This window comes from Glandiceps talaboti, chromosome 1, assembly GCF_964340395.1.
Source record: "Glandiceps talaboti chromosome 1, keGlaTala1.1, whole genome shotgun sequence".
Classification (NCBI taxonomy): domain Eukaryota; kingdom Metazoa; phylum Hemichordata; class Enteropneusta; family Spengelidae; genus Glandiceps; species Glandiceps talaboti.
In genome coordinates, this window is record NC_135549.1 from 28,330,095 (window position 1) to 28,354,653 (window position 24,559).

The 24,559-nt window shown below is 36.7% G+C and overlaps 1 protein-coding gene and 1 long non-coding RNA gene across 2 annotated transcripts; both read right to left on the bottom strand.

The window, feature by feature from the left end:
• Positions 1–5,489: 5,489 nt before the first annotated feature.
• Positions 5,490–24,037, bottom strand: LOC144435383 (epidermal growth factor receptor-like). The gene is made up of 7 exons (XM_078123982.1): positions 23,505–24,037; positions 9,904–10,036; positions 9,115–9,279; positions 8,487–8,686; positions 6,848–6,980; positions 6,440–6,509; positions 5,490–5,641 (listed from the first exon to the last, which is right to left on the bottom strand). Exons 1-7 carry the CDS (start codon positions 23,821–23,823, stop codon positions 5,558–5,560), a joined length of 1,104 nt encoding a protein of 367 aa, XP_077980108.1. The 5' UTR covers positions 23,824–24,037; the 3' UTR covers positions 5,490–5,557.
• Positions 20,088–23,210, bottom strand: LOC144439477 (uncharacterized). Its single transcript, XR_013481102.1, has 2 exons — positions 22,574–23,210; positions 20,088–21,808 (listed from the first exon to the last, which is right to left on the bottom strand). It is a non-coding gene; the product is annotated as an uncharacterized LOC144439477 (long non-coding RNA).
• Positions 24,038–24,559: the final 522 nt, after the last annotated feature.

Consider the following 24,559-nt stretch of genomic DNA (forward strand, 5'->3'; position numbering starts at 1 on the left):
TACATTTAGTTGCTTGTAATTTCTTTGCTCCTATACTTCGGGAAATTGGGATACTACGTACTAAGGGCGTGCACACTGTTTAATTCTGAATATTTCGGACGTCTGGCCACGCCGCCTTAGTCTGCACTTTGTGATTTTAAGGAACATTTCATGCACATGTTTACGATGTATATACTATTATTATTACACGATGAATTTGATTCTTTCCTGATATATGATTCTCCTCTTAGAGACATATCACTCCTTCCGGGATTAAACCTTCATGATAATACATATCCTACGTAGTAACGTTTTGTATAGTCCACGATAAAGAAAACACGTTACTATACGATAAAAAAAATATGAATTGTTATATTTTTATAAAAATCATGACTTTCAAAGTGTAGAATGAGAATTTAGTACAGTTTTGTAGATAGTCAACTACTTGAACAGTATTGTTTATTATCATTTCTTCTGATGATGTGTGTATACATGTGTTCTATCCTATTGCGGCCCTTTTCGGAGAAGCTTGCCCAAGCAATCAAACCAACTATCAAGATCAGTCAGCCTGATCACAGGGTTTCATGTTGACATATACACCATAAAAATAACACACAAACATCACTTACACAGTGTGGACTCTTTATTTAGTTAATGATATAAACAGGAACAGCATACACACTACTACAATTACAACAGACATGAGGTATAACTTTACTTGAAGTTCAAACAAAATCCATGGTCAGTAGCCAACTCAACCATTTCTTTCATGCAGTTATTTTTTTTTATATATTATTAACTAAATAAAGAGTCCACACTGTGTAAGTGATGATTGTGTGTTATCTTTTTTGTCTCTATCGCAACGTAAAACCCTGTGATTTGGCTCACTGATCTCAATGGTTTGTTTAACAACTTGGGCAAGCTTCTCCGAAAAGAACTGTAACTATTGTTGTCTCGCGTTCACAAATGTAACAATACAGTGTGCCATGGTCTATGTTCTTGATCCTTATATGTTTTAACATTTTCCCCTTCATCAGTGGCATTAAGCATCAGCTGTACATGTAGTTTGTCTGTGCCGCAGTCTTTCCAAAAAAGGCCATACCTAGACTTTACTCCACAACCTTCAATTAATTGTCAAGGCGATGACTTGTAGGCTGTAAACCGGAAACTCAAGACAAAATTGCAACTACCCAATTATCATTATAATACTTAGGTTGTTACCATAGCTACTGTAGGAAGCGTCTATGGCGTTGGATCTGTGGCTACGCCTAGCACTCCTCTGGACCTGTGGCTACGCGTAGCTGTGGCATACTACGTCTAGCTCTCTAGACCTCGTCAGGGCTATATGCTACAGGCTAGGCGTAGTCACAAAGCTACAACCGGAAACAGGCTACGGCTACTGTGATTCTCGTAAATTTGAGGATTGAAGAATTGTGGTTATCAAATTTCATAAATTCGCGACAGAACAGTTGGACGTATATGTAGTTTAGTTTTTATGAGTTTTTTTTTAACGAAAATGAATAAATGACTAGTCTCCAATTCAAAAGTAATTTTTCCTGACAGAAAACTCCAATCTAAAAATAGTTTGATCTACTATTGTAGCTAAACATTTTAGCACGAGATCTAGACACTGATATTTCGTCGGTCGTTATTTCATAATTTGATCGGTGATCATCGTACATCAAATTTCCCATTCCAGTACTAGTGCTTCTAAACGAACATTGAACGATTAACTTGTGCAACATATATATCGATACATTGGCAATGCCATTGCTAAAATGGTGTGTGTCTTTATACACAATTTAGTACAGTCAGATCAAAGTAATGGGCGATATTACTGATAATTTCGATTGCTAACAAATTTCAAATTTAGCACTAGTTTCTCTTATGCAAGTCTGCTTGCAATAATAATTACCAACGATGACAGTCGCTCATTATCAGCAATATTTCCAAGACACGTTGGATAATTTAACCTCATCATGGTAACGTGTTACATGTACTGTGAACAAGTCTCCCGAGTAATTACTCTTGTTTCACGAAAGTGTTGACAACAAACTACTGCTAGGCATGACATGGCTTACCTCACAGGGTATCAACATTGATGATATCCACGGGCCCGAGTCTACCTGTGCAGGTATACTTTGTTTTAAATAACACTGAATGTGCGCGCATGTACATGTATAACTGATATATGACGAGATCAAGTTATTGACTTGAAATTTTCACTATCTCGACAATATTGCAACTTATAGCTAAAGTCAACACTCGGTGCAAGATCAGTAATGTATCTATAATGTGTTGCAATACTTCGTTTATGTGTTCGATTAAAACCCACTGTGAAAGTAAGATATTAAATTGGACTTTTCAGGTATTATTTTTGGTGTCAAACGTGATACATTTATCAATGCAAACTATTTTTTTCACATTATGTTAGGATTTTAGTGTAATGTTATGAACTGTATTGCATAGTACCCTTTTCAGATTGTTTGAGATTCAATTTAGTTCTATTGAGTTTACGTTTTCAAACCATGGGTATGTGATTTAATTAGGTTTAGTCAAACTATACTTTAGACATTTTTTTCTTCTCAGAATTAATATCAACTCTTGTCTTCTTGTTTTTTTTCTAAGTCCAATATTGTAGATCTTTAACTTCCTCAATCCAATTAATGGTTTTGCCGAATGAAATAGTAGCCAAGTTATTAGTATAAGAGAATGAGTATTTTTATTTGTGGCTGTGTAGAAAATCTTTACTTTAAATTTCAATGCTGTCACCATTATGCTTCAGTTGAAATAAAGTCTAGCAACTTCGTTAAAAAATACTGGAAATGTTCTTTTTCGATTGTGAATGCGATTATTTTCATATATATATATATATATATATATATATATATATATATATATATATATATATATATATATATATATATATATATATATATATATATATATATATATATATATATATATATATATATATATATATATATATATATATGACATACCTTCAAATTCATTTACATTCACTTTGGTTTGTAGCTGTAATGGTTGTGGAAATGGGTTATTTGTTTAGAAATCCCACGTATATATCCGTGGTGATATGAAATTGTGGCAGTGACGTATTTGTTTTGAAATTTCATTATATATCCATTGTCTAGTTTTTTCTTAATTTCTTTCTACATGTCCAATTGTCATCAAAGTCTGTGTGTTCCTTCTGATTGGGCCCCTTTATGTTTGTTTGTTTGTTTGTTTGTTTGTTTGTGTTTGTGTTTGTGTTTGTTTGTCTGTGTGTGTATGTGTGATATGCAATAATTGGCTTCATTTTGATAATTGACCTGAAGATCAAGGTCTATCTCTGATAGCATAGATTTAAACTCTAACATAGAGCCGCTATCTATTACAACCTTCCTCAAGTGGCCATGGGTGGACAGAATTCTAAGGCCTGGACGAATGGCTACAGAGGGCATTTATAGATGTCAATCAATACTGATAACTACTACCTGAGTACAAAAATGAAGGAATGCAATCCAGGTGTTCGAGAAATGAAGAAATGCATTAAAATTCACTTAATATGCAAATCAAGTAGTTTATTATGCATGCTTCGTACCATATTGTGATAGGTTATTTTAATGTTCTCTTTAAGTTGCAAGCCTTTACTTTGTCTCTATATAAAAAGTTAGGTTTCATGTAATAATATACTTTCAATTGATACCACATACTCGATATAAATAATTTAGATATCGTTGTCAACATTTACCATACAATTATTCATATAATATATATTATTTATATAATAAGTGTACAATAATAGTGCAGTTAATATTATCTTTATTAGCTCCGCTGGACAGCAGAGTGGAGTTTAAGGGTCGATTCTCCGTTGGCGTCTGTCGTCCGCCCGTCAACATTTCTACCCTCATCTTCTCCTCTAAAACTGCACGGTCAATTGACCTGAAATTTGGTGTGTAGGTGTCATTTGATGAGCAGATATAAGTTGGTTCAAGACAAATTGATCGAGTCATTTTTCTGCAAATTAGGTCTAAAAATAGAATTTTTTGGTTGAAATGCTTAAAAAATCTTCTACAAAACTTCTGGGTCAATTGAGTTGAAATTTGTTGTTTAGGTGTCTTGGGATGAGGAGATATAAATTTGATATAAAACTGACTGTCATTAATATGCAAATTAGGTCCAAAACTAGAATTTTTAGTGAAAATTCTTTAAAGTCTTCTTCAAAACTACTGGGCCAATTGAGTTGAAATTTGTTGTGCACACGTCTTGGGATGGACAGATACAAGTTTTTTTCAAACACGTTGTTTATGCAAATTAGGAATAAAAATAGAATTTTTGTAAAATGATGACTATACTATAAAAGTACAATATTTTACCAACTTTCTGTGTAAAATGTGTTCTATATAGTGCGCTTGAGTCATTATATGAAACTATTAACCACTTTATTACTTTGCTAAAACAAAATTGCATAGTGGAAGAGCAGAATCACTTCTACATATGTTACAAAAACAAACTTAAGACAACCAAAAATAAAACAGCGTAGTATATAACTAGAAGATATATATCGCGAAAGCATGCTCATTAACAATTAGTGCAGCATACACCAAATAAATAATTGAAATATCATTTTCAACATTTTAGCATATTACTAACTCAATTGACACTCTTGAAATCGTGTGGCTAGGATCGATTCGTTTTCTCAAAAGTATTTTCTAGTCTTTCATCCACAACTTTAAATCGTTTTCTTTTTTTGGATTTTAATGTTTACTTGTTATTTGTATGTTTAATCTCTTTTGTGGGAAATACATCTCAATTTAATTTGATTAGACTTGTCATAATGAGGCGTAAAAATTGTGTGGTTCCGATTACATTCAATTTTAAAATAGGTGGGGTAGGTAGATTTTGTATTTTATTTTATTATATTTTTTTCATGTGTGAGTGTCTAGTTCAGGTTTTCCATTGCTTTCCAAATGGTCTCTGTGTTGTTTATTTCTTCCTATCAGATGTACAGCCATTACAGATTGGAAGAACAGTTTTATATTGTCTGTTTACGTTGATGTCAGTTTCCCCACCCACTATTTCTTGCGAGACTTCGAGATTTTCGCGATTTTATCTTTTATTTTTCTCGAATACGTAAAAAAAAAGTTTAGGGCGGGCGTGAAAAACTTAGGTGAGGTCGGGTAACCGGAACCAAACAACGTTTTTTATTTGTCTGATTATTATACAATTAAATTTCATGCAGGTAATAATATCTGTATTACTATTCAATTATAACTAGAATATCTGTGTGTCCACAACATCGACCATAACTACTATGGCTGAATAGAGAAGACATGACACCCTAAATTATACTATATCTCGGTTACAGTAACATATTTGTTTCTAATGTTTGTTTTATGGCTTATACATATCATACATTCAAGATAAATCGTAAACATAGAACATCAAAATAAAACTGACTAGAATTTCTCTGGTTTGGTTTCTATTAGATTCTATTTACTACATTTCACAAAAAGTCGCATTACTATACTCATAGCTTTAGCACGGTCTCATTATTACATAGCGGTCGCGTTGATCAATGGTGATCAAGTTCCTTTCCAGTTGCCATGGGTTGCTGAGTCGTCGGGGCATCCTTCTGGTGGTTGCAGTCATTAGCACCCTAGGAGAATAAAATAGACATACACATTTACAAAATAGTAAATTGTACACTCCTAGTCAAATACAGCTACTCAACCTCAGAGGAACAAATTGTTTACATTTGTGGCTGGCATTTTATACATAAAATAAAAATATGGTAAAATTTTATTCATAACATGGATTCAGGTTTAGAGGACCAACACGGCAACAAAATATTACTATATACTTTAAGTACGTTTAATACAGCAGCGGATAGTGAACTGTGTAGAAAAAAGTCAGGACAGACACTTACAATTGTTACATGTGTCTGTCTCTTCCAAAGGATGATTCACATACATGGTGATACAATTGTTGCATGTGTCTGCACTGTATACTCTGCATATAATATAGTGTACAATCATTCATGATGCAGCATTTTATTTGGAGGGGAGGGGTTCTATAAAAGCATGCAAGGGACTCTTGCTGTCTTTCATGTAGCCTTTGTCTACTAAATCACCCTCAACAATTGTATTTATGTATATGAATCACAGTCTACAACGCACAGACACGAACAAAAATTGTTTCCGTCCTGACTTTTGTGCTGCTGTATTTAAAGCCACACTTTGTACATTTTTGATCGAAGACAGTGTGGTCCATCAATCCCAGATGAATTAAAAACACACTAATGCTAAGGAAATTCTCATAAAACCAAATTCGGTCCTAATTAGAATACACAGACACGCTTTAGATAATTCTTAAGGTTTAAAAATCAATACAGGAAGGGAAGTAATGAATTAGTAAAATGCAGAATTAATGAAGTCTTGTATGAAAACTGACTTACTGGACCAGTACAAGAATCAGTGCACTCAGTATCACAATATCCACACTCCTTGTCAGATACCATGTACTGTCTGGAAACAATTTGAAAACGAGTTGGATAATTTAGAGTCTTATAAAAGGACTAGATAATAGTTTTAAATAGTTTTGAACTTTATTTCTGTGTATATCAACCTCATCAAATTCAAAGTATGCCGGCTATTATTACTTTCGAAAGAACAGAGCATTGTGGTGTTCATTTCATGTCAAAGATTTTTAAATTTATCTAGTTGGTGTCATAGCTTTTACAAAACTTCCTAGCTTAAATTAGTTCAAAAGTATATATTTAAGAGTGAGATAATTCTGCCCAAATAAACGAATCATACATGTCAACAGATATTTCAATTATTTCAATAAATCATTGGATGCCTACCCCTGGTCAAGTAGACACTGTTTAACACACTCGTTTCCAAGACTGACATGTTTACATTCCATGCATTCAGAGGCACCAGGTCCCCAACATCCAACATCTGTACACTCTTCATGACATATAGCTCCTTCACGTTCTGAGAATATAAAGTCAGTTGTTCACATTTTTCTATTCAGAAAGAACGTTGAAAGTCTCCATAAGTAATATTTCAATGATTCACACTCAATTACACGTAAACTCGCCATTTTGGACTCACGGCGCTCCTTCATTTCTTCAAAGACATATCTTGCCTATACTAAATAGTAAATTTAATCAACATCTATATTCCATTATAGCCTAAATTTTTACCAATCCACACGTATCAATGTCTATAATGATATACCATGCAAACAAAATACATACAACATAACTAGATGTTCCTGTTTGTTCCAACGAATCAAATTGTCTTAAGCTTTCCGTGCCAATATTTTTTCAATGAAAACCCACGGTTTTGAAGATATAAGATGGGGGAGACCTTGTTAACACCATTGGCCAGTAATACAAGACTCTCACAGTCAGTTACTTCCTTGGACTATGGTTGAATGGTAACAATCGTGTATGGAAATAGTAAGAAAAGAAAACCGGTATTTATCTTCGACTGTGATCTTTTCTAAAACTATTCGTTACTTTCAATGCTACACAATGTCTTTGTTCTCTATTGATCATCAATGGTTAGGAAGTGTGGGATAGCATATATGCGTAAGTACAATAAAAGCGCCAGTGGCGTTGTAGCACAACTGTTGACAGTAAAACATTAATTTTCTATAATGATTATGTGGTCTTGTTGCTAGCCATACGGTGTAATTATATCTGCAATATACATCATCATGTAACTGTTGCTATGGACGTGGTCTTGTTGCTAGGCATATTTACATACAATTTTGCAATGTTTTTTATTCATTTACCTTCCAAGTCACTGGTGTTATTTTGGCATTATACGTCACTGTTTGCCTATTGCTGTGGGCGTGGTCTTGTTTCTAAGCTCATTTACATATTTTGAAATAATGTTTATTCATTGCCTGCCCATTTCAAAAAAAATCCTATCATATAACTTTTGCTAAGGGCATTGTCATGGTTGCTAGGGCCAATTTAAGTATACCACAATAACATATTTTGACCCAAATGACACGTGATGCGATCATTTTGATCAATTTCCCAACTAGATACCATAAGTAATGTTCCTGCCAAATAACAAGTAAATCGATCAGGCAGTTGTTGAGTTTAAGTCCTTCACACACACACACACACACACACACACACACACACACACACACACACAGCACCATGCCTATAGTACCACTGAACGTCATAGTTATGGCAATGTCACGAACCCATTAATACCAGGAAAAACGTTGTGTTACTTTTTGAGCGACCAAATGATCATCATGATTAAACATAGGATTTTGAGTATTTGAGGCATATCAAGTCAGTGAATAATTTACCATGAACATTGAATATTCAGCAACAGACACGTACACTTATTATGTCTGTAGCACGTGAAACTTAAGTTAGTAATAAAACAGTTAAATAGAAAAAGACGATTTGATAATCTGTGAAGATATCAAACTTTTTTTTTCCTATTTGAAAAAGACAAAATACTCACGACAAAATCCTCTCTGTCCATTTCTTCCAACGTTTGCCGTCTGGGTGTTTGGATCAATGAGGATACCATTAAACATGTTGCTTGTCACATAGCACATATTAAAATTGTGTCTTACGAAGACGTTGCCCCTACTGATTTCTCTCAGAGATGCCATTCCCAGGGATCTAAGATTTGTACCCAGAATAAAAATGGCATAACCCCTGCAATGGTCATAAAAATCAATAGATTAGTTCACAGAGAAATGAGTACTAGCACCACAGGGAGCGGGACAAATAAATAAGTTTCTAATATATTGTTTTCTCTAAGCTTATATTTTAAATAAAAGATGTAAATATTGCCATCATAACTATTGTTTCCTCTAACCATGTAATATTTCTATGCTCTGACTGTTTGTCCTATTTCCTACCATTGTCATTGTACATGTCTTATCAGAGATTACCAAGTGTGCATAACTACTGCATTGCTAATCCTAGAACAAACTCTTAGGCTATTTGCAATTAATTTCATATCAATTTGTGTGCAAGAAAAGATAGAGCAAGTAAGATCAAGAAATTAATTACAAACAACAATACATGTATAATGTCAGATTGCCTAAATATAGAACTATTTGAATTTAATAGCTACTCACGCGAATAAATCTTGTCCCGATATAACTTCCAAATTCCTGAATGCACTGAGATCGACTTCATTTGTGCCACCATGGAGGACGACTAAATGTCCTGTGATTTTCTTGACCGTACTGAACACCTCCAAATCTGTAGGTAGTACCCCTTTAAAACCAGCCAGAGGAGTACTGTAATATAGCGATAAATACCATTGTATGACAACTGGCTATATCATCGTTTCCAAAGTTGAAGGTCAAGCCCAATTTCAATATTCTAAACAAACTGTTAAATTATATAACAACTGTAGATGTGTCAATCATATCTCCATGTAAATAACTAAAACTAACTAATCATACCAATCATCACAAAAGTGACAGTTATGTACTGTAAATTCCCATACTTGGAAAAAAAAGTGTAGCAGGAGAAAGCAAAGGAGCTAACAGAGATCAACAGGAGAAAGAGACGTTGACAGGATCGGAGAAAGCAGTGAAGCTAAGAGAAGTTGACAGGAGAAAGCAGAGGAGCTAAGAGAAGTTGACAGGAGAAGGCAGTGAAGTTGAAAGAAGTCAACAAAGAGAAAGCACAGAAGGTAAGAGGAGTCGAAGCTAAGAGAAGTTGACAGGAGAAAACAGAGAAAGTTGTATATTGACTGACAGAAAGCAAGTGCACACAGACTCCAATACGCTGACCCCCCCCCCCCCCCAGCTCAAGACTATGATGGACTAATTATATAAATCAATGATGTAAGTGTTTTGTCAAGTAATATCTGTAAATAGATCGAAGACTGAAAGGATTAGATGAATTAGACTTACCCATCAATACTACTCTGAGTGATAACGATGCTACCATCTATCGTTGTACAATTTTTATTGCTAAACATGTTGATATTGTGTTTATCTATCTCATCAAAACTTTCAAATTTACTATGGCCAAGTCCTGGGCAAACTGTACCGAAAGAAAAAAAGTAGGAGTACTGATCAGTAGAGGAAGTTTTTCACCAAGAATAGCAATTTTACCTCTAATTTACATATCAACATTAAGATTTTGTTGCAATTAACTTTTAGCTTGAAACATTCACAACCAATATTACATTAAATGAACTCTCCAGTTTTGTAGTGTAAGTATTAGTCCCCTAATCAGAAGTAGAGCACTTTATATAGATTTCCATTTTAAGACACCCCTCGTACATCTTTATACAATATTATTATACCCAAACATTCTTACACAAGCTGTCATTGGTCAGAATTGAATCACATGACCTTTAAATAGACTATTGCCCAATCACGAAACTATTGCCCTCGAGTTCTGGAGTTATTTTTACAGATGCGCTGCACGTCTAGATACTCTGCAAATCCCTACAGTGATGTCTTCTAGTATTGTACATTTGTGCTCGAGATGAGAAATTGTCATAAATTTGGTAAAGAATGTAAACCCTGTGCAGGTATTACATTATGATGTTACCATCACTGGCATGTGTTTTTTTGTTATTCGATTGTGTAAATTGTCCAAAACATTTCCTAGACCAAAGGAGCATTTACCTCATTAATCTGTTGCTTGTATGTATGTATGTATGTATGTATGTCTGTATGTCTGTATGTATGTATGTCTGTCTGTCTGTCTGTCTGTCTGTCTGTCTGTCTGTCTGTCTGTATGTATGTATGTATGTATGTATGTATGTATGTATGTATGTATGTATGTGTAATGAGTTGGGGTTCGATGTGTAGTGGATGTGTGATGAAGAAGAGACACTGACAACAACAACGTGTATGAACGTAACTGCGTATCTGTATTATATGAATAATTAATGAGGTCATGTAAGGTCAACTTCAGTCTAGCATTACAACTCATGACATCCCTCTCTTTTCAAAGTTAAGCGAGTCAATCTTAACAGTTTGTGATTGAGAACAACAATTAACAGGAATTGAACGGTTCATGCAAATCAAAGAGTTTGTGTCCAAATAGTAACCGAATAACAGTTCGCGGTAATAACACAGTATCAATAAGAGTTAGCAGTGAAACACTTCAAATAGTTCATGGTAGTTAAACAGTCCATGTGACTAACATTAACAGTCTGATAACACAGTCCATATGAATATACTTATACAGTTCGACAAGTGTATATATGGTTCAAAGTTCACAAGTCCAATCTATCTGGTGGTTTCACATTTCTGGTTGATCTCCTGAGTATACGAGGTGGATCATCAATTGGAGAGGGTGTAGATGTCTCGGGTGTAGACGTAACCTTTCCTTCTGGGGTCATAGCCATTTCCACAGATTGTGGGGTATTGAAGTTTTCACCTGTGCGCCGGAAATGACGTCTGTTCCGTCTAAGTGTGCTTCCATTCTCCTTCTGAACAGTGAAAGCACGAGGTTCCTGTTGGATGGTTTTAATTACACCAGGTTCCCAAGTACAGTTCTGATGGTTGTAGACACGTGTGGATTCACCGGTGTGCAAGCTAGGAAGAGGTCTTGCATGTCTGTCATAGTATGACTTTTGGGTGTCCTGTCTGTGTTGAAGCTTTACATTGACATCACCGTCAGCTTGTGTTGTAATGTCAGGCTTCCTGATAGTTGGCAGGTTGGTCTGGTAGGCTCTTGAGTTGAGAAGCTCTGCTGGAGAAGGTAAGTTGTGATCTAGTGGTGTGCTTCTCAAGCATAGCATTGCAAGGTGTGGGTCTGTACCGGACTCCTTGCACTTCTGTAGCAAGTTCTTGACAGTTTGAACAGTTCTTTCTATAAGACCGTTAGCCTGTGAATAGTAAGGACTGGTTGTCACATGTTCGAATCCGTATATAGCACTGAATTTCTGGAATTGTGCGGAGGTAAACTGAGTGTCATGTCCTGTCACTAGCTTACTAGGAATGCCATGTTCCTCGAAGATTGACTTCATGTGTGCAATCGTAGTGTTAGACTGGATGTTGTTCAATCTTCTCACAATGGGGAACTTACTGTAGTAGTCTGATACTAACAGGTATGGTGTATTGTTCCAGAAAAATAGATCAGCTGCTAGTGTGTGCCATGGTCTTGATGGTACGTCGTGCGGCATGAGTGGTTCTTTAACATTCGCCTTCTGGTTGTGTTGACACGGGGCGCATGATTTCACCATCTCCTCTATGTCGCGGTTTATGTTGGGCCAAAATACTGATCCCTTGGCTCGAAGTTTGCTTTTCTCTGCACCTTGGTGAGCATAGTGAATTTGCTCTAGCACTGCTGACTGTAGGGTTTTCGGGATGATGATACGTGTTCCCTTCAGTACTACACCATCAGCAATGGTTAATTCATCACGGTAATTCCAATATGAGAGTAGGTCCCTTGGGCACTGTGACCTGCTGTCGGGCCATCCTTGCATAACCACTGATTTGAGCAAACTCAGAATTTCGTCTTTTGCTGTTTCGCTCTTGATCTGCTCGATGCGGGTGGTGCTTGCATTCATGTGTAGGTGGAATTCGTGAATAGATACGTCAAGGCCTTCAATGGCGTCACCTGGACGTGGTGTAACTCTGGAAAGAGCATCTGCCAGTGGAATGTTCTTTCCTGGTACGTACTTGATGCTAATGTCATACTTCTGAATACGAAGCATCATTCTGGCAATACGAGGTGGTGCACTGGCTAAGTGTTTCTTAAATATAGCCTCTAGTGGTTTGTGGTCTGTCTCTACTGTGACATGACGACCATATGCATAGTAGTGAAATTTCTCTAGACCGTGGACGATTGCTAGCATTTCTCTCTCAATGTTGGAGTATCGACTTTCAGTGTCTGTGAGTAACTTACTGCGATATTCAACTGGGCCTTTGTCCTGTAGTAGGGTGGCTCCTAGTCCGCGTTGTGATGCGTCGACTTGGATCGTGACAGGTTTGGTACTGTCGAAGTACTGCAGTGTTTGAGGTGATGTGATCATGTACTTGATCTTGTTAACTGCAGCTTGGTGCTCAGGTCCCCAAACAAATGCACTTGTTTTCTTGGTCAGATCCCACAAATTTGCTGATAGTGAAGCAAGGTTGGGAGTATACCTGCTAAGAAATTGTACCATGCCTAGGAATGTTTGTAGATCCTCCAGACTTGAAGATGGATCCATTTCATTAATAGCTTGTACCTTGCATGGGTCTGGTCGGAGCCCGTCAGCGCTAATGATGTGTCCGAAGAAAGAGATCTCTGTGCATTGTATTTTGCACTTGTCTGCATTGAAACGTAGGCCAGTCTCCTTAGCGTGTTCCATTACTGCCTTAAGGTTACTGTCATGTTGCTCAGTTGTGTTGCCATATACGATGATATCGTCAGCAATACCAGTGACACCTGGGAGGTGACCAAAGGTCTCATCAACCTTCTTCTGAAATACATCTTGTGCGCAGATAAGGCCAAATGGAAGCCGTAGAAATCTGTATCTGCCATGGGGTGAGTTGAAGGTTGTGTATAGAGAGCTTTCATAATCAAGCTTGATGTTCCAGTATCCGCTACGTGCGTCGACAATGGAAAAGTACTTTGCTCCACTGAGTTTAGGAAGAATCTCTTCAACTGTGGGAGTGCAGTGGTGTGGTCTTTTAATGGCATGATTAAGGTCCTTTGGATCTAGGCATAATCGAAGACTGCCATTTTTGCGTGTGGCACATACTAAGGAATTAACCCAATCTGTGGGCTCATCCACTTTAGCAATAATGCCCTGGGTTACCAACGAGTTCAGTTCCTGTTTCAGTGGTTCACTTAGTGCCTGTGGTACACGTCGTGGTGGGTGCACAACTGGGGGTACACTTGGGTCGAGAGTGATGTGGTACTCTCCTTGGAAACAGCCAATTCCTTCAAAGCACTGCTTGTAGTCATGCATTATCTGTTCTTTAGCTGCAGGGTCACCTTTGGAAGGTGATATATCATGTTGAGTGATGCTGTAATTCACAGTAACAAGTCCCATATCCTGGCAAGTAGGCAGGCCTAGTATTGTTGGACCATCACATTGTACAACGAAAAATGAGCACGACTTGGACTCTCCATGATGTGTGAGTGTCAACACACAACATCCATAGTGATGTAAAGTCTGTCCACCATATGCTGTGATGGTAGTATTAGACTTGGATAATCCCTGGGGAACACCATCATTGTTGCATGGTCTGGATGGAAATAGCTGCTTGTATGTGCTTACAGTCATAACATTTCCTTCAGCACCAGTGTCTTCCTTACATGTTAGGGGTACACAGTCATTCTCTGCATCAACATATACTTGTATCATGGCCTGTTTGCTGGCTCTCAAGGTGTCTATGTGGATTGTATGAAAATACATCTGTGTATCCTCTGTATCAGAGACATGTATAGGTTTGCTGTAGCTGGTACTGGTATCATTTACTGCTAGTGAATGCATACCTTGTTTACTGGGTTTCTGTTTACTCCTATCTTGTTGTTGTGTTCTTGGGTTGGAACCGGGTTTAGCCTTACGTGAGCGGCATACACGCTTCCAGTGATTTGGCTTGCCACATGCTCTGCATTCAGATCCGTGTGCTGGGCAGGAGGACCGGTCAAATTGGTCATGTACTGTGCCACAATTTCCACATTTACCAGTTTTAGTATGTGCACTCTGCCTATTACGTGAAGTGTATCGCATAGCATGGACAGTACTGCTATCTACAGTGTTACGTATGGCACTTAGTTGGGTACATGTGGCCTCTAATGTACGTGCGATGTCGACAGCTTTATCTAGTGTGAGTGTATCATCGTGTTCTAGGAGCTTCGACTGCACGCGTTGGTTACTTGATCCAAAGATAAGTATGGCGTTTCATTGGGGCCTTTATTATGTACATCTTATTTGACTCGCCTCGACAACTTATTTGGCAACTCGACATCTTATTTGACTCGCCTCGACAACTTATTTGGCAACTCGACATCTTATTTGATTCGCCTCGACAACTTATTTGGCAACTCGACATCTTATTTGATTCGCCTCGACAACTTATTTGGCAACTCGACATCTTATTTGATTCGTCTCGACAACTTCTTTGGCTCCTCGATAACTTATTTGCCTCGACAACTTATTTGACTCGCCTCGACAACTTCTTTGGCTCCTCGATAACTTATTTAGTCAACATGTATGACGTTCTCTTGTAGGCGATATTTTAGCATCCCTAGCTCCCCTTCAGTAAATATGTGCTCTCTTGCGCAAACGTCACTTCGCGTCATACAAAATCTGCTGTTACGTCAAAGAGCGTCATCAAAGTTTTGTGTAGTTTTTTTGAAGAGTGACTGGTGGGTCCTCACAATGTTGACCCGGAAACGCGGAAGTAAATGTTATATAACCAAAGTATACGTTCTAAATATGTTGGAGAAAGAGATCAAACAGAGCTGTCCGAGAGGAGAGAGGACTTAATGATGGCTTACCGCTTTATCTCGAGAAGGAAACAACAGAGTATCGGATACGTCACGCGTGTCTAGTCTGTGGAGATTACATGTACTTTGTCACAGGTAGAGAAATTTAAACTTTATCTAAATATTCAATACGCTATTTATTATTTAATTATTTGTTGTGATCCCGTCCATTATTACTGTCTGACGATCGTTCTGTGTACGTTCACGGTGACACAGCACAGTCAGTGTCACTTGTGAGCTAATAGTTCTATTCAGGCATCGTCATATTCAAAATATACCGTCAGCATTGATAATAGTTTTGAATATCGTAAATACCAAATAACACCATTACTTATGACCCATCACCATTCTTGAATAGGATTAAGGGGTCGGTCAGTTCCTTCGGCCTGGGGGTGGGGGGAGGGGGTCACCCTGTTTTTGAAATTGGCAGTGGGGGGGGGGTCATGCTGTTTTCAAAATTGTGGATAGGGGGTCATTGTGTTTTGGATTGTGATGGAAGAAAAAAATCCTCTTTCTACAATGGCATATAGCCTTGTCTGAAATGTGGTACATGTCAATATTTGTTCTTCTCCCTGTTTCTTACATGATTTCTTTAATATTCCTTATTAGTTCACGCATAACAATAAATATACATATACATGTATTACCTAGCTACCACACTAGTTACAGAACATGTCATGTAAATGCTTGGCTGTTTCACAATCAGTGCTTCACTTATATTGCACTTTGGGGCAAAAGTGAACTTGAAGGTTTTGTAATGGTAATCTTCATAGATAGTTTATAAAAGAAGTTAATCTAAAATGTTCCTTACTCGTCACTATGAACTTGTCAGAAGGGATTAATACACTTTCTATTTTGGACACTACATGTTATTGACACTACAAATCACCACATCTCATCAGATTCCAGTTTCTATTATACACTCGGTATGACAATTCCTAAAGTTCTCTAACATACCAGTGACTTTACTGTACATGCAATATTAATGCCACTATACCAATGTTACAGGGCCATTTTTATGTGACATGGGAAACTCATTTAAAACTTACATTTACGTTAGCTATTCGAAGCTTGGAAATATTACCTCAAAGGCAATGAATAACCTAAACATTGTCTTAATAGAAGCCAAAAACTGCAGATCTGCCAGGGGGAAAACCCCAAGGACTCCCTCACCCCCAGAGGCCACTCTTGCATTCAACCAACAATCAGATGCACCAACAACCTGTCATAATGGTATTGAACTTTTCTTAAATATTTTCACCCAATTGTAATTTGAGATGATATTGTCTTTTAAAGATGTGAAATGTTTGCCAAGGTAGTCTAACATTGCCTTAAACTCCAAATCTCCCCTACCAATGATACTACCAGTAGATGTGCTGACCTTTACTACATGTATTTAATGATGCCATTTAACTGTTTAACTTTAAGAACATATTTCAACCCTATGTAAGTTATAAAGAATAGTTTCTGATACTTGATGGTACTGTCTTGTAAAGCATGGATTGAGTTATTGCTTGAAAGGGTCTGAATAGCCTAAAAAATGGCTTTTATAAGAGTAAAAATCCTCCAGGGCTTCTAGAGGGAGACCCCCTTGGACACCCCCCCCCCCCACATGAGATGGACATATCCCAGTCTCAAGCTCTTCCCCTCTTACTGTCAAGATGTAAGTAAAAAACCTCCAGGGCTTATAGACCCCATAGGACCCCCCTCCCCCCCAATGAGATATACATATTCCCTGCTAAAGTTTTCCCATACCTTTCACTGTCAAGATGCTATTAAACTTCATATATATATATATATATATATATATATATATATATATATATATATATATATATATATATATATATATATATATATATATATATATATATATATATATATATATATATATATGGGGGCGGGGGGTCAGCCTGTTTTTGGTTTTACAGATAGGGGGGTCAGTGACTTTTTGTCGGCCCAATTTAAGAATCCCCCCCCCCCTTCCAGGCTGAAGAAACTGACAGGTCCCTAAGCTCACAAGTGACTTTAAACTGTAATCATTAGCACATTCCTGATGTTGACTAAATTGTGTGTTTTGTTTAACTGTTAGTTGTCAGCCCCAACAATTTTGGTTGAATAGTCTGCACATACTTTAGTGTAGTTACACGAGTATTATACTGAGGCTCAGTACAGAGTGCAATAGTGGCAAATGTTTGAGTGATAAATAACACAAATTATTATGATAAATGTCATCAGTGACTGAAAGTGAAATAGTGTTTGGAAGTTTTTATTTTTTCGAACCAACAATTTTGTCTTGACCCTTTTGAACTTTTAAGGTCATGTCCCCAGATAACCAGCTGTGAAAATGTAACGAGATTAATACATGCGATACTGAGCTGCCAAGTGAATCTGTTTACAGGGACATGATGATGATGAGTGATAAATGCCAATGTTGTTATTTTGAGTTGTTATTTCCCTTTCCATTTTGTAGAGTGTAAAGTTGTAGTAGTGTTTATTTTCATTTTTCAATTCCAAAATGTTTTACATTCATTGCAGGTAATGCAAGCAATAATATCCAAACTGAAAGTTGTCAAATTGAGAAACATGTAATTCTACTTATGTTTTTTTTTTAGCCGGGGGGGATGTAAAAAGTGACCCTCCCTCAATTTTCTTTCTCCAACAAATGACCATGCCCTGTAAAAAGATTTTAATGAAAAACATTTTTAACTGCCTCTCTGTGGCATAGTTGTTAGAGCTCAAGATTAGTCGTCAGGAGGTCCTGGGTTCAATCTCACTAGAAACAGATAATTTTTCTGTAGTAAGATCCCACCACATTGATAATTTTTAAAGGCATCACAGTTTGTGTTTGTATCAAAGCCTGTGTTTTGATCTATTGGCTGAGCTGAAGGCCGGAACTACCAAAGCCTAGATGGAGTGCACAACTGACAACCCCAGGGCTGATTGGTCAACATCTCAACTCCACCACATTATTACCAATATCTTGTAATGTTGTTCCCCCATTACTACTGTGAGACCCACTCTGCTCCTTACACCAATTTCCATTTTCTAAACTATGGCCCTCCCTGAGGACCCATTTGGAAAAAGTACCCCCCCCCCCACACACACACCTTATTATTTCTTAGGGCTCTATTACATAGCTATTCTGTCACCAATTTCAACTATTGGTTCCTATGTTGAGTGTTTTTTTCATGTTCATTTTGAGATTAAAAATGATGACTCAACATTGTTCTGTTTGATGTTTTATGTTGACAGGTCAGCCTTCAAAGTTGTATTACTCGACAAATCCAGTTCCTTCTCTACACATGAGACATACAGTGTCACAATCCCCATCCACAGGCAGAATGGAAAGATATGAACAAACCATGCAGAGGTCAGAAAAAAAACTCAGTGGACATCAGAGAGGTTCCCTTCTACATATTTTCCAGCAATAAAATTAAACCAGTAGCGAGTTTAATAGACACCGAGACTTTAAAAGAGGGACATCGCACCATTTCAACACAGACAGTGCAGTGGTACAGATATTTCTCATGCAGAGATAATGAGACTTTATATATAGAGATTAATAATTTGAGAAATGCACCGAGACGGACTCAACAGAATTTACTGTTTTTACTAAACCATTGATGCTAATAATGAAAAGGTGAAGTTTTATACCGGACTTAAATTTCACGACAATAATGACTGTATTATATTCAGTCTGGTTGAAAGGTACATGTACAGTATTTACTAAATTTCAATAAGTATTGTTGGCAATGACAAAACTTGGCTTGAATTTTTGATTAGCTTAAAGCATAATTAGAATCGTTTGTGGCAAAGTATCCTGTTTCATCCTACTGCACTTCAGTTTTGTATCCTTTCATGGATGCTTCTTCAGGCTGACTGATGACACTCGTGCCCTTATAGAGGTTGTTTTCATTACTTGTGTAGTGACTCCTACTCACTCACTTGTATTCTCTTTGGCTGAATGAAGAATTAAAAAAATCTTTGGGAATTTATAAGTAATGGCCACCTATGCCTGAGTCCACTGTATTTTGAGACCCACATTTAGTAATTAGAGTCAACTAAGGGTAGCAATATTTGAATAAAATTGGGCATACCTATTAATTTGTGTTGTTTTGAAATATATACAAGGCCAAAGTACTAAACACCTATCACATCAGTATGTAGACATAGTAGCTAAGATGAAATGTAAGTCACCAGGCGTTCATCTTATAAATAAATATTTCTAGTTAATCACAGTTGTAGTTGTTGTTCTAAATAACCCCTCATTATCTCCTTTTAACTTTCTATTTTCACTTGTGGCCCATTGTCTAACTTACATGTACACACAGTTATACATATGAGCATGTGTCCATAGGTGGATGCATGGTTAGTATACTCCTTTTTTACGGATTTCTCTACAAAATCATTGTTTCAACCACTATATTTCCATCATTGGTCTCACTCTTAGATAATATAGTACTGCCTATGTTTCACATTTTACTGGCTACATTTAAAATTAGCTACATCCCTATGTACATCCATCCATCCATCCATTCACCCACCCACCCACCCATACATTACATTACATTACATTACATTACATTACCTTTCATTACAGTACATTACATTACATTACATTACATAATGTATAGAAACATGAAATAAATCAAATTGAAAATTATATTTTAATATAAAAAACTTGCATACCCAACAAGGTAAGTATTACATCAGAATATTACATGATCATTCACAGTCAACAACAGTAACACATGTCAAATTCTCAGGATATAAAGCTGCAGGGCAGCAACTCAATATTCCATTCAGATGTAATGAAGGAGTTTACACAAGACTGGATCTTTCAGTCTACAGCTCCTCAAGTAAAGTACTGTAACAACAGTGTAGAATGTGCTGCTCACACTAATATACTGAGGATAAATCATATGAATTCAAATTGTCCACCATCTTGATTTCCATAGGTTCTTCTTATAGAATTCTTTGAATACAGCAGATTACCACTACCTTGAACATGCTAGACTGTTTATAGCATGGAAACGGTATGATTGCACTAAAGAAAAGCATACACACATATCTGCTTTATAGTGATGTGACTAAAATACACAGGAAAAGACTCTTCAATTCTTCAGTCAAGCTATTTTTGTCTATAATCATACACACTACCTTAAAGTGGCCATACATGGATGAGGATTTATTTTGAATTGTTAATTTATGAAACAATGTTATCATGGCTTCCTTCAATGTGAAATAATACTGACCAAGTCTATGTAAGTCATTACATTGTAAAAAGCTAAAATAATGTGTAAAAAGTTTGATATTGTACATACAATAACAAACATGTTATACATTTATTAATCTTTCAGAATTTGAGTTACAAACAAAGGATTTAACATATGTTGTTTCACATTGTTTTATAAATTTAAAATCCAAAATAAATAGCTAATCCTCATATCCATATGGCCATTTTAATCCAGTTCAGTGACTGACATGGGTAGAGTTTCAATGATTATCAATGACTGACTATAATATATACTTTTTACATAATGGATACAGCAACTGTCTTACACCGATTTTCATTGATTAACTAACACATACTCTTTTAACTGGATTCATAGACTGGGATTCAGAGACTGACATACACTAAGTTTCAATGATTGTTCAGTGACTGTCTGACTTGCACAGAGTCACTAATAAAGTAACCAGTAGGCATTGTCCCAGTCTAGTCTACAAATGTAGCTGTTTTTGATTTTCCCAGATGCCTCAATTCAAGCTAAAATAATAATGCAGCTAAATTGTTACACACAAAAAACAACTTCTTACAAATAATCACCACACAAAAATATGCAAAACACAATTCACAGACATGTCTGGTTTTGCATAAAAATGGGGTGCTTTAATAACCAGCAAGATCAGAACTAAATGTATTAAATTGATTAAACAAAGCACTCCACCTTTCTATTACAGTGAAAAATGGCAGAAAGGTACTGAAAACGGTGAGCTAGAAAATGATAAAACTTTGGAATTGCAAAACTTGAAAATTGTCTGTACACTGAGTAACTGCAACCCTGGTGAGATTGTCTGTAGACTGAGTATGTGTAACCATGGCATGATAAGATTGCCTGTGGACTGAGTAACTGTGACCATGGCAATAAAATATTGTCTGTACCCTGATTAACTGCAACTGTGGTTGCAGTTAATCAATTATTATTGCAGTTAATTAATTTTGGTTCATCTAAGGCTTGTTTAACACCATGAGCACAGCATTCACCAAGACCAGCCATGTAATCAGTGAGCTGCTACTATCTTTCCACCAATCTCAACAATCACTCATGGATTCAGTGGTTTCTTTATCAAGTGCTGACAATACAGGACCTAAAATAAATAGATATTTTGTTAGCAGGTTACTACAATACTGATTAGATATTTTATGCCTATATCAAAATAAGCTATGGTAAAATATTGTTTCTATTCATCTATGGCATGTTTATTTCTGTTTCACATGAAAACACTTGGCACAGTGAATCTCAGTTTGTTTTACTCAATAATTTCTAGGACGAGAATCTCAAAATCAATTAAGATTAGGGACAATTGATTTATCCTCAATATTATCATGCAATACAAAAACATTACAATTAATCAGCATAGATTAGAGATGATTAATTATATAGACTTCTGTTTATATTGTGCATGGAGTGCAAAGCATATTCAAACACTAGACTACACACATGTATTCTATATTTGTTTCTTATAAAAGTGATGTGATCATTATGGGATGTATGAATGTGTGTTGAATCAGTGCCAGCTGTTTGTGTATACATATGACATGTATCTTATCAACATGTTTTTTTTTTTAAATGATAAACAACAGTGTGATACAACAACTAAGTGAGTTCGTTAAATGTGTGCTACATAGCAATGATGCTTCTTTCAACTTCAAAACTGCTGGCACAATGTAATACTTGATTGGGATGTGGGAAGGCGGAGGGTGGTCCTTCAAAAATAGTGTCAGCACCTTCGTTGACATTGTGAAGTGACGCTACATATATGAGGAATAGTATATAAATTCTATAGTTTATGTAAATATAACCACTGCACTTCAAATTAGTTTTCAATTGAAAACATAGGCGAAAATCTTACCTGTGGCAGTGCCTCGCTACAATTAATACTAGTAGTACTAGTAGTAGTAGTCGTCGTCGTCGTACGAGTCGTAGTTCATTGTGGACATACGAACGTAAACACTTCTTTCAAGTCTCACCCATCCTGACACAAATTGATTGAATGCCTCTAGGATATTCCACAGATCGATATCTGATTATTGATATAAATATGGATAATGACGATGTGTCTTGTATTGTGAGATTTGTGATACTCTCGAGCAGCAACGTATGGTTTCTGAGTGGTATGCATACCGTCTGATGTATTTCCGGGTCATGATACAACGGTACCTCTAGCCTACTGAAAAGTATTCGAAGAATAATACATGTCACATTTGACTCGACTCCTTTTTCTGATGCTCGATAACTTATTTGGCATGGTAAACATCTCCAGTGACTTGGGGTGTTCAAATTAGGTCTACCAGCAGAACGTGCGATAGAGTACTTGAATGAGATGTACACATGGCGAATATGCAGATGACGACTCAAATAAGTTGTCGAGGCGAGTCAAATAAGTTATCGAGGAGCCAAAGAAGTTGTTGAGGCAAATAAGGTATCGAGGAGCCGAATAAATTGTTGAGGCGAGTCAAATAAGTTATCGAGACGAATCAAATAAGATGTCGAGTTGCCAAATAAGTTGTCGAGACGAATCAAATAAGATGTCGAGTTGCCAAAGAAGTTGTCGAGACGAATCAAATAAGATGTCGAGTTGCCAAATAAGTTGTCGAGGCGAGTCAAATAAGATGTCGAGTAGCCAAATAAGTTGTCGAGGCGAGTCAAATAAGATGTACATAATAAAGGCCCCAATGAAACGCCATAGATAAGAGTATCAATAATATGCTCGTTTGGGTTGGTATACTTGCATTCAGCTACAATTGTTCTAATGTTCTTTAAAAATGTGTCTACAGGCTCACCTGGCTGTTGCTTTAGTGTGCGTAGCTTGTATCTTGCCAGACGAAAGTTGCTTTTAGGAGCGACGTACTCCTCGAATTTGTTCCAATATGTAGCGAGTTTTGTCTTTTCCTCGGTGGTTAGATTCCATGTGGTGACGATGTCAATTCCAACTTCACCGGACCAAATTTGGAGATAGTTGCATTTCTCCGCCTCTGTCTTGGCTGTGAGTGGGCCATTAAAGTATAGCTCACACATTTGTTTGAATTTCTTTAGGGCTTGCATTGCATCACTCGAGTGCCAGTCCATGGTTGGGACGGGTAAGCCAGCGAGTTCCGCCATCTTGAACTTGTCAGTCTGCACGTACACACTTTCTCAGACGAACCAAAACAACACCGGCCTGGTGTCGATCATCCACTGTAAAATACACACCTGAAGTTACTGCTGAGTTGTCTAACTTCGATCCCGCTTCTGACACCATGTAATGAGTTGGGGTTCGATGTGTAGTGGATGTGTGATGAAGAAGAGACACTGACAACAACAACGTGTATGAACGTAACTGCGTATCTGTATTATATGAATAATTAATGAGGTCATGTAAGGTCAACTTCAGTCTAGCATTACAACTCATGACAGTATGTATGTTTGCTTGTTTGTTTGTTTGTGTGGTGGGGTAGCCATTTTGTTATACCGATGAAAACATACACCCCTCTTCATGCCAAAGGAAACATATTTGGTTATCAACAAAATTGGCAGCATGAATCAATGTCTCATAACATAGTGTAACCATACCCCGGCCTTCTTCCCATAAACTAGGATTTCAGTATTGCCAGTTTGAATAAATTGACATGTTATAATCTATTCCATCTCAACAGCCATGGATCATGGGTATCTTATAGATTATTTGACGCATAATTACTAGTATAATGTGCATGAATATATTTTAATTTGTCAACTTGAACAGTGGTGCCAAATATAATATGGTCGCTATTGATTTCAGTTTCACGTGAAGCGTTTGCCTTGAATTGATATATATACCCGATACTATAAACTTAAAACATGTGATTGTTTCACATTT

What these genes read in the sequence shown, in the direction of transcription:
- LOC144435383 (XM_078123982.1), bottom strand. Translation starts at nt 23,823, where the DNA reads ATGGCGGAACTCGCTGGCTTACCCGTCCCAACCATGGACTGGCACTCG. An exon ending in ACTCAGAGTAGTATTGATGG is followed by an intron (nt 9,280 to 9,903) that starts GTAAGTCTAATT and finishes GCTATATTACAG; the next exon opens with TACTCCTCTGGCTGGTTTTA. An exon ending in CTGATTCTTGTACTGGTCCA is followed by an intron (nt 5,642 to 6,439) that starts GTAAGTCAGTTT and finishes TTATTCTCCTAG; the next exon opens with GGTGCTAATGACTGCAACCA.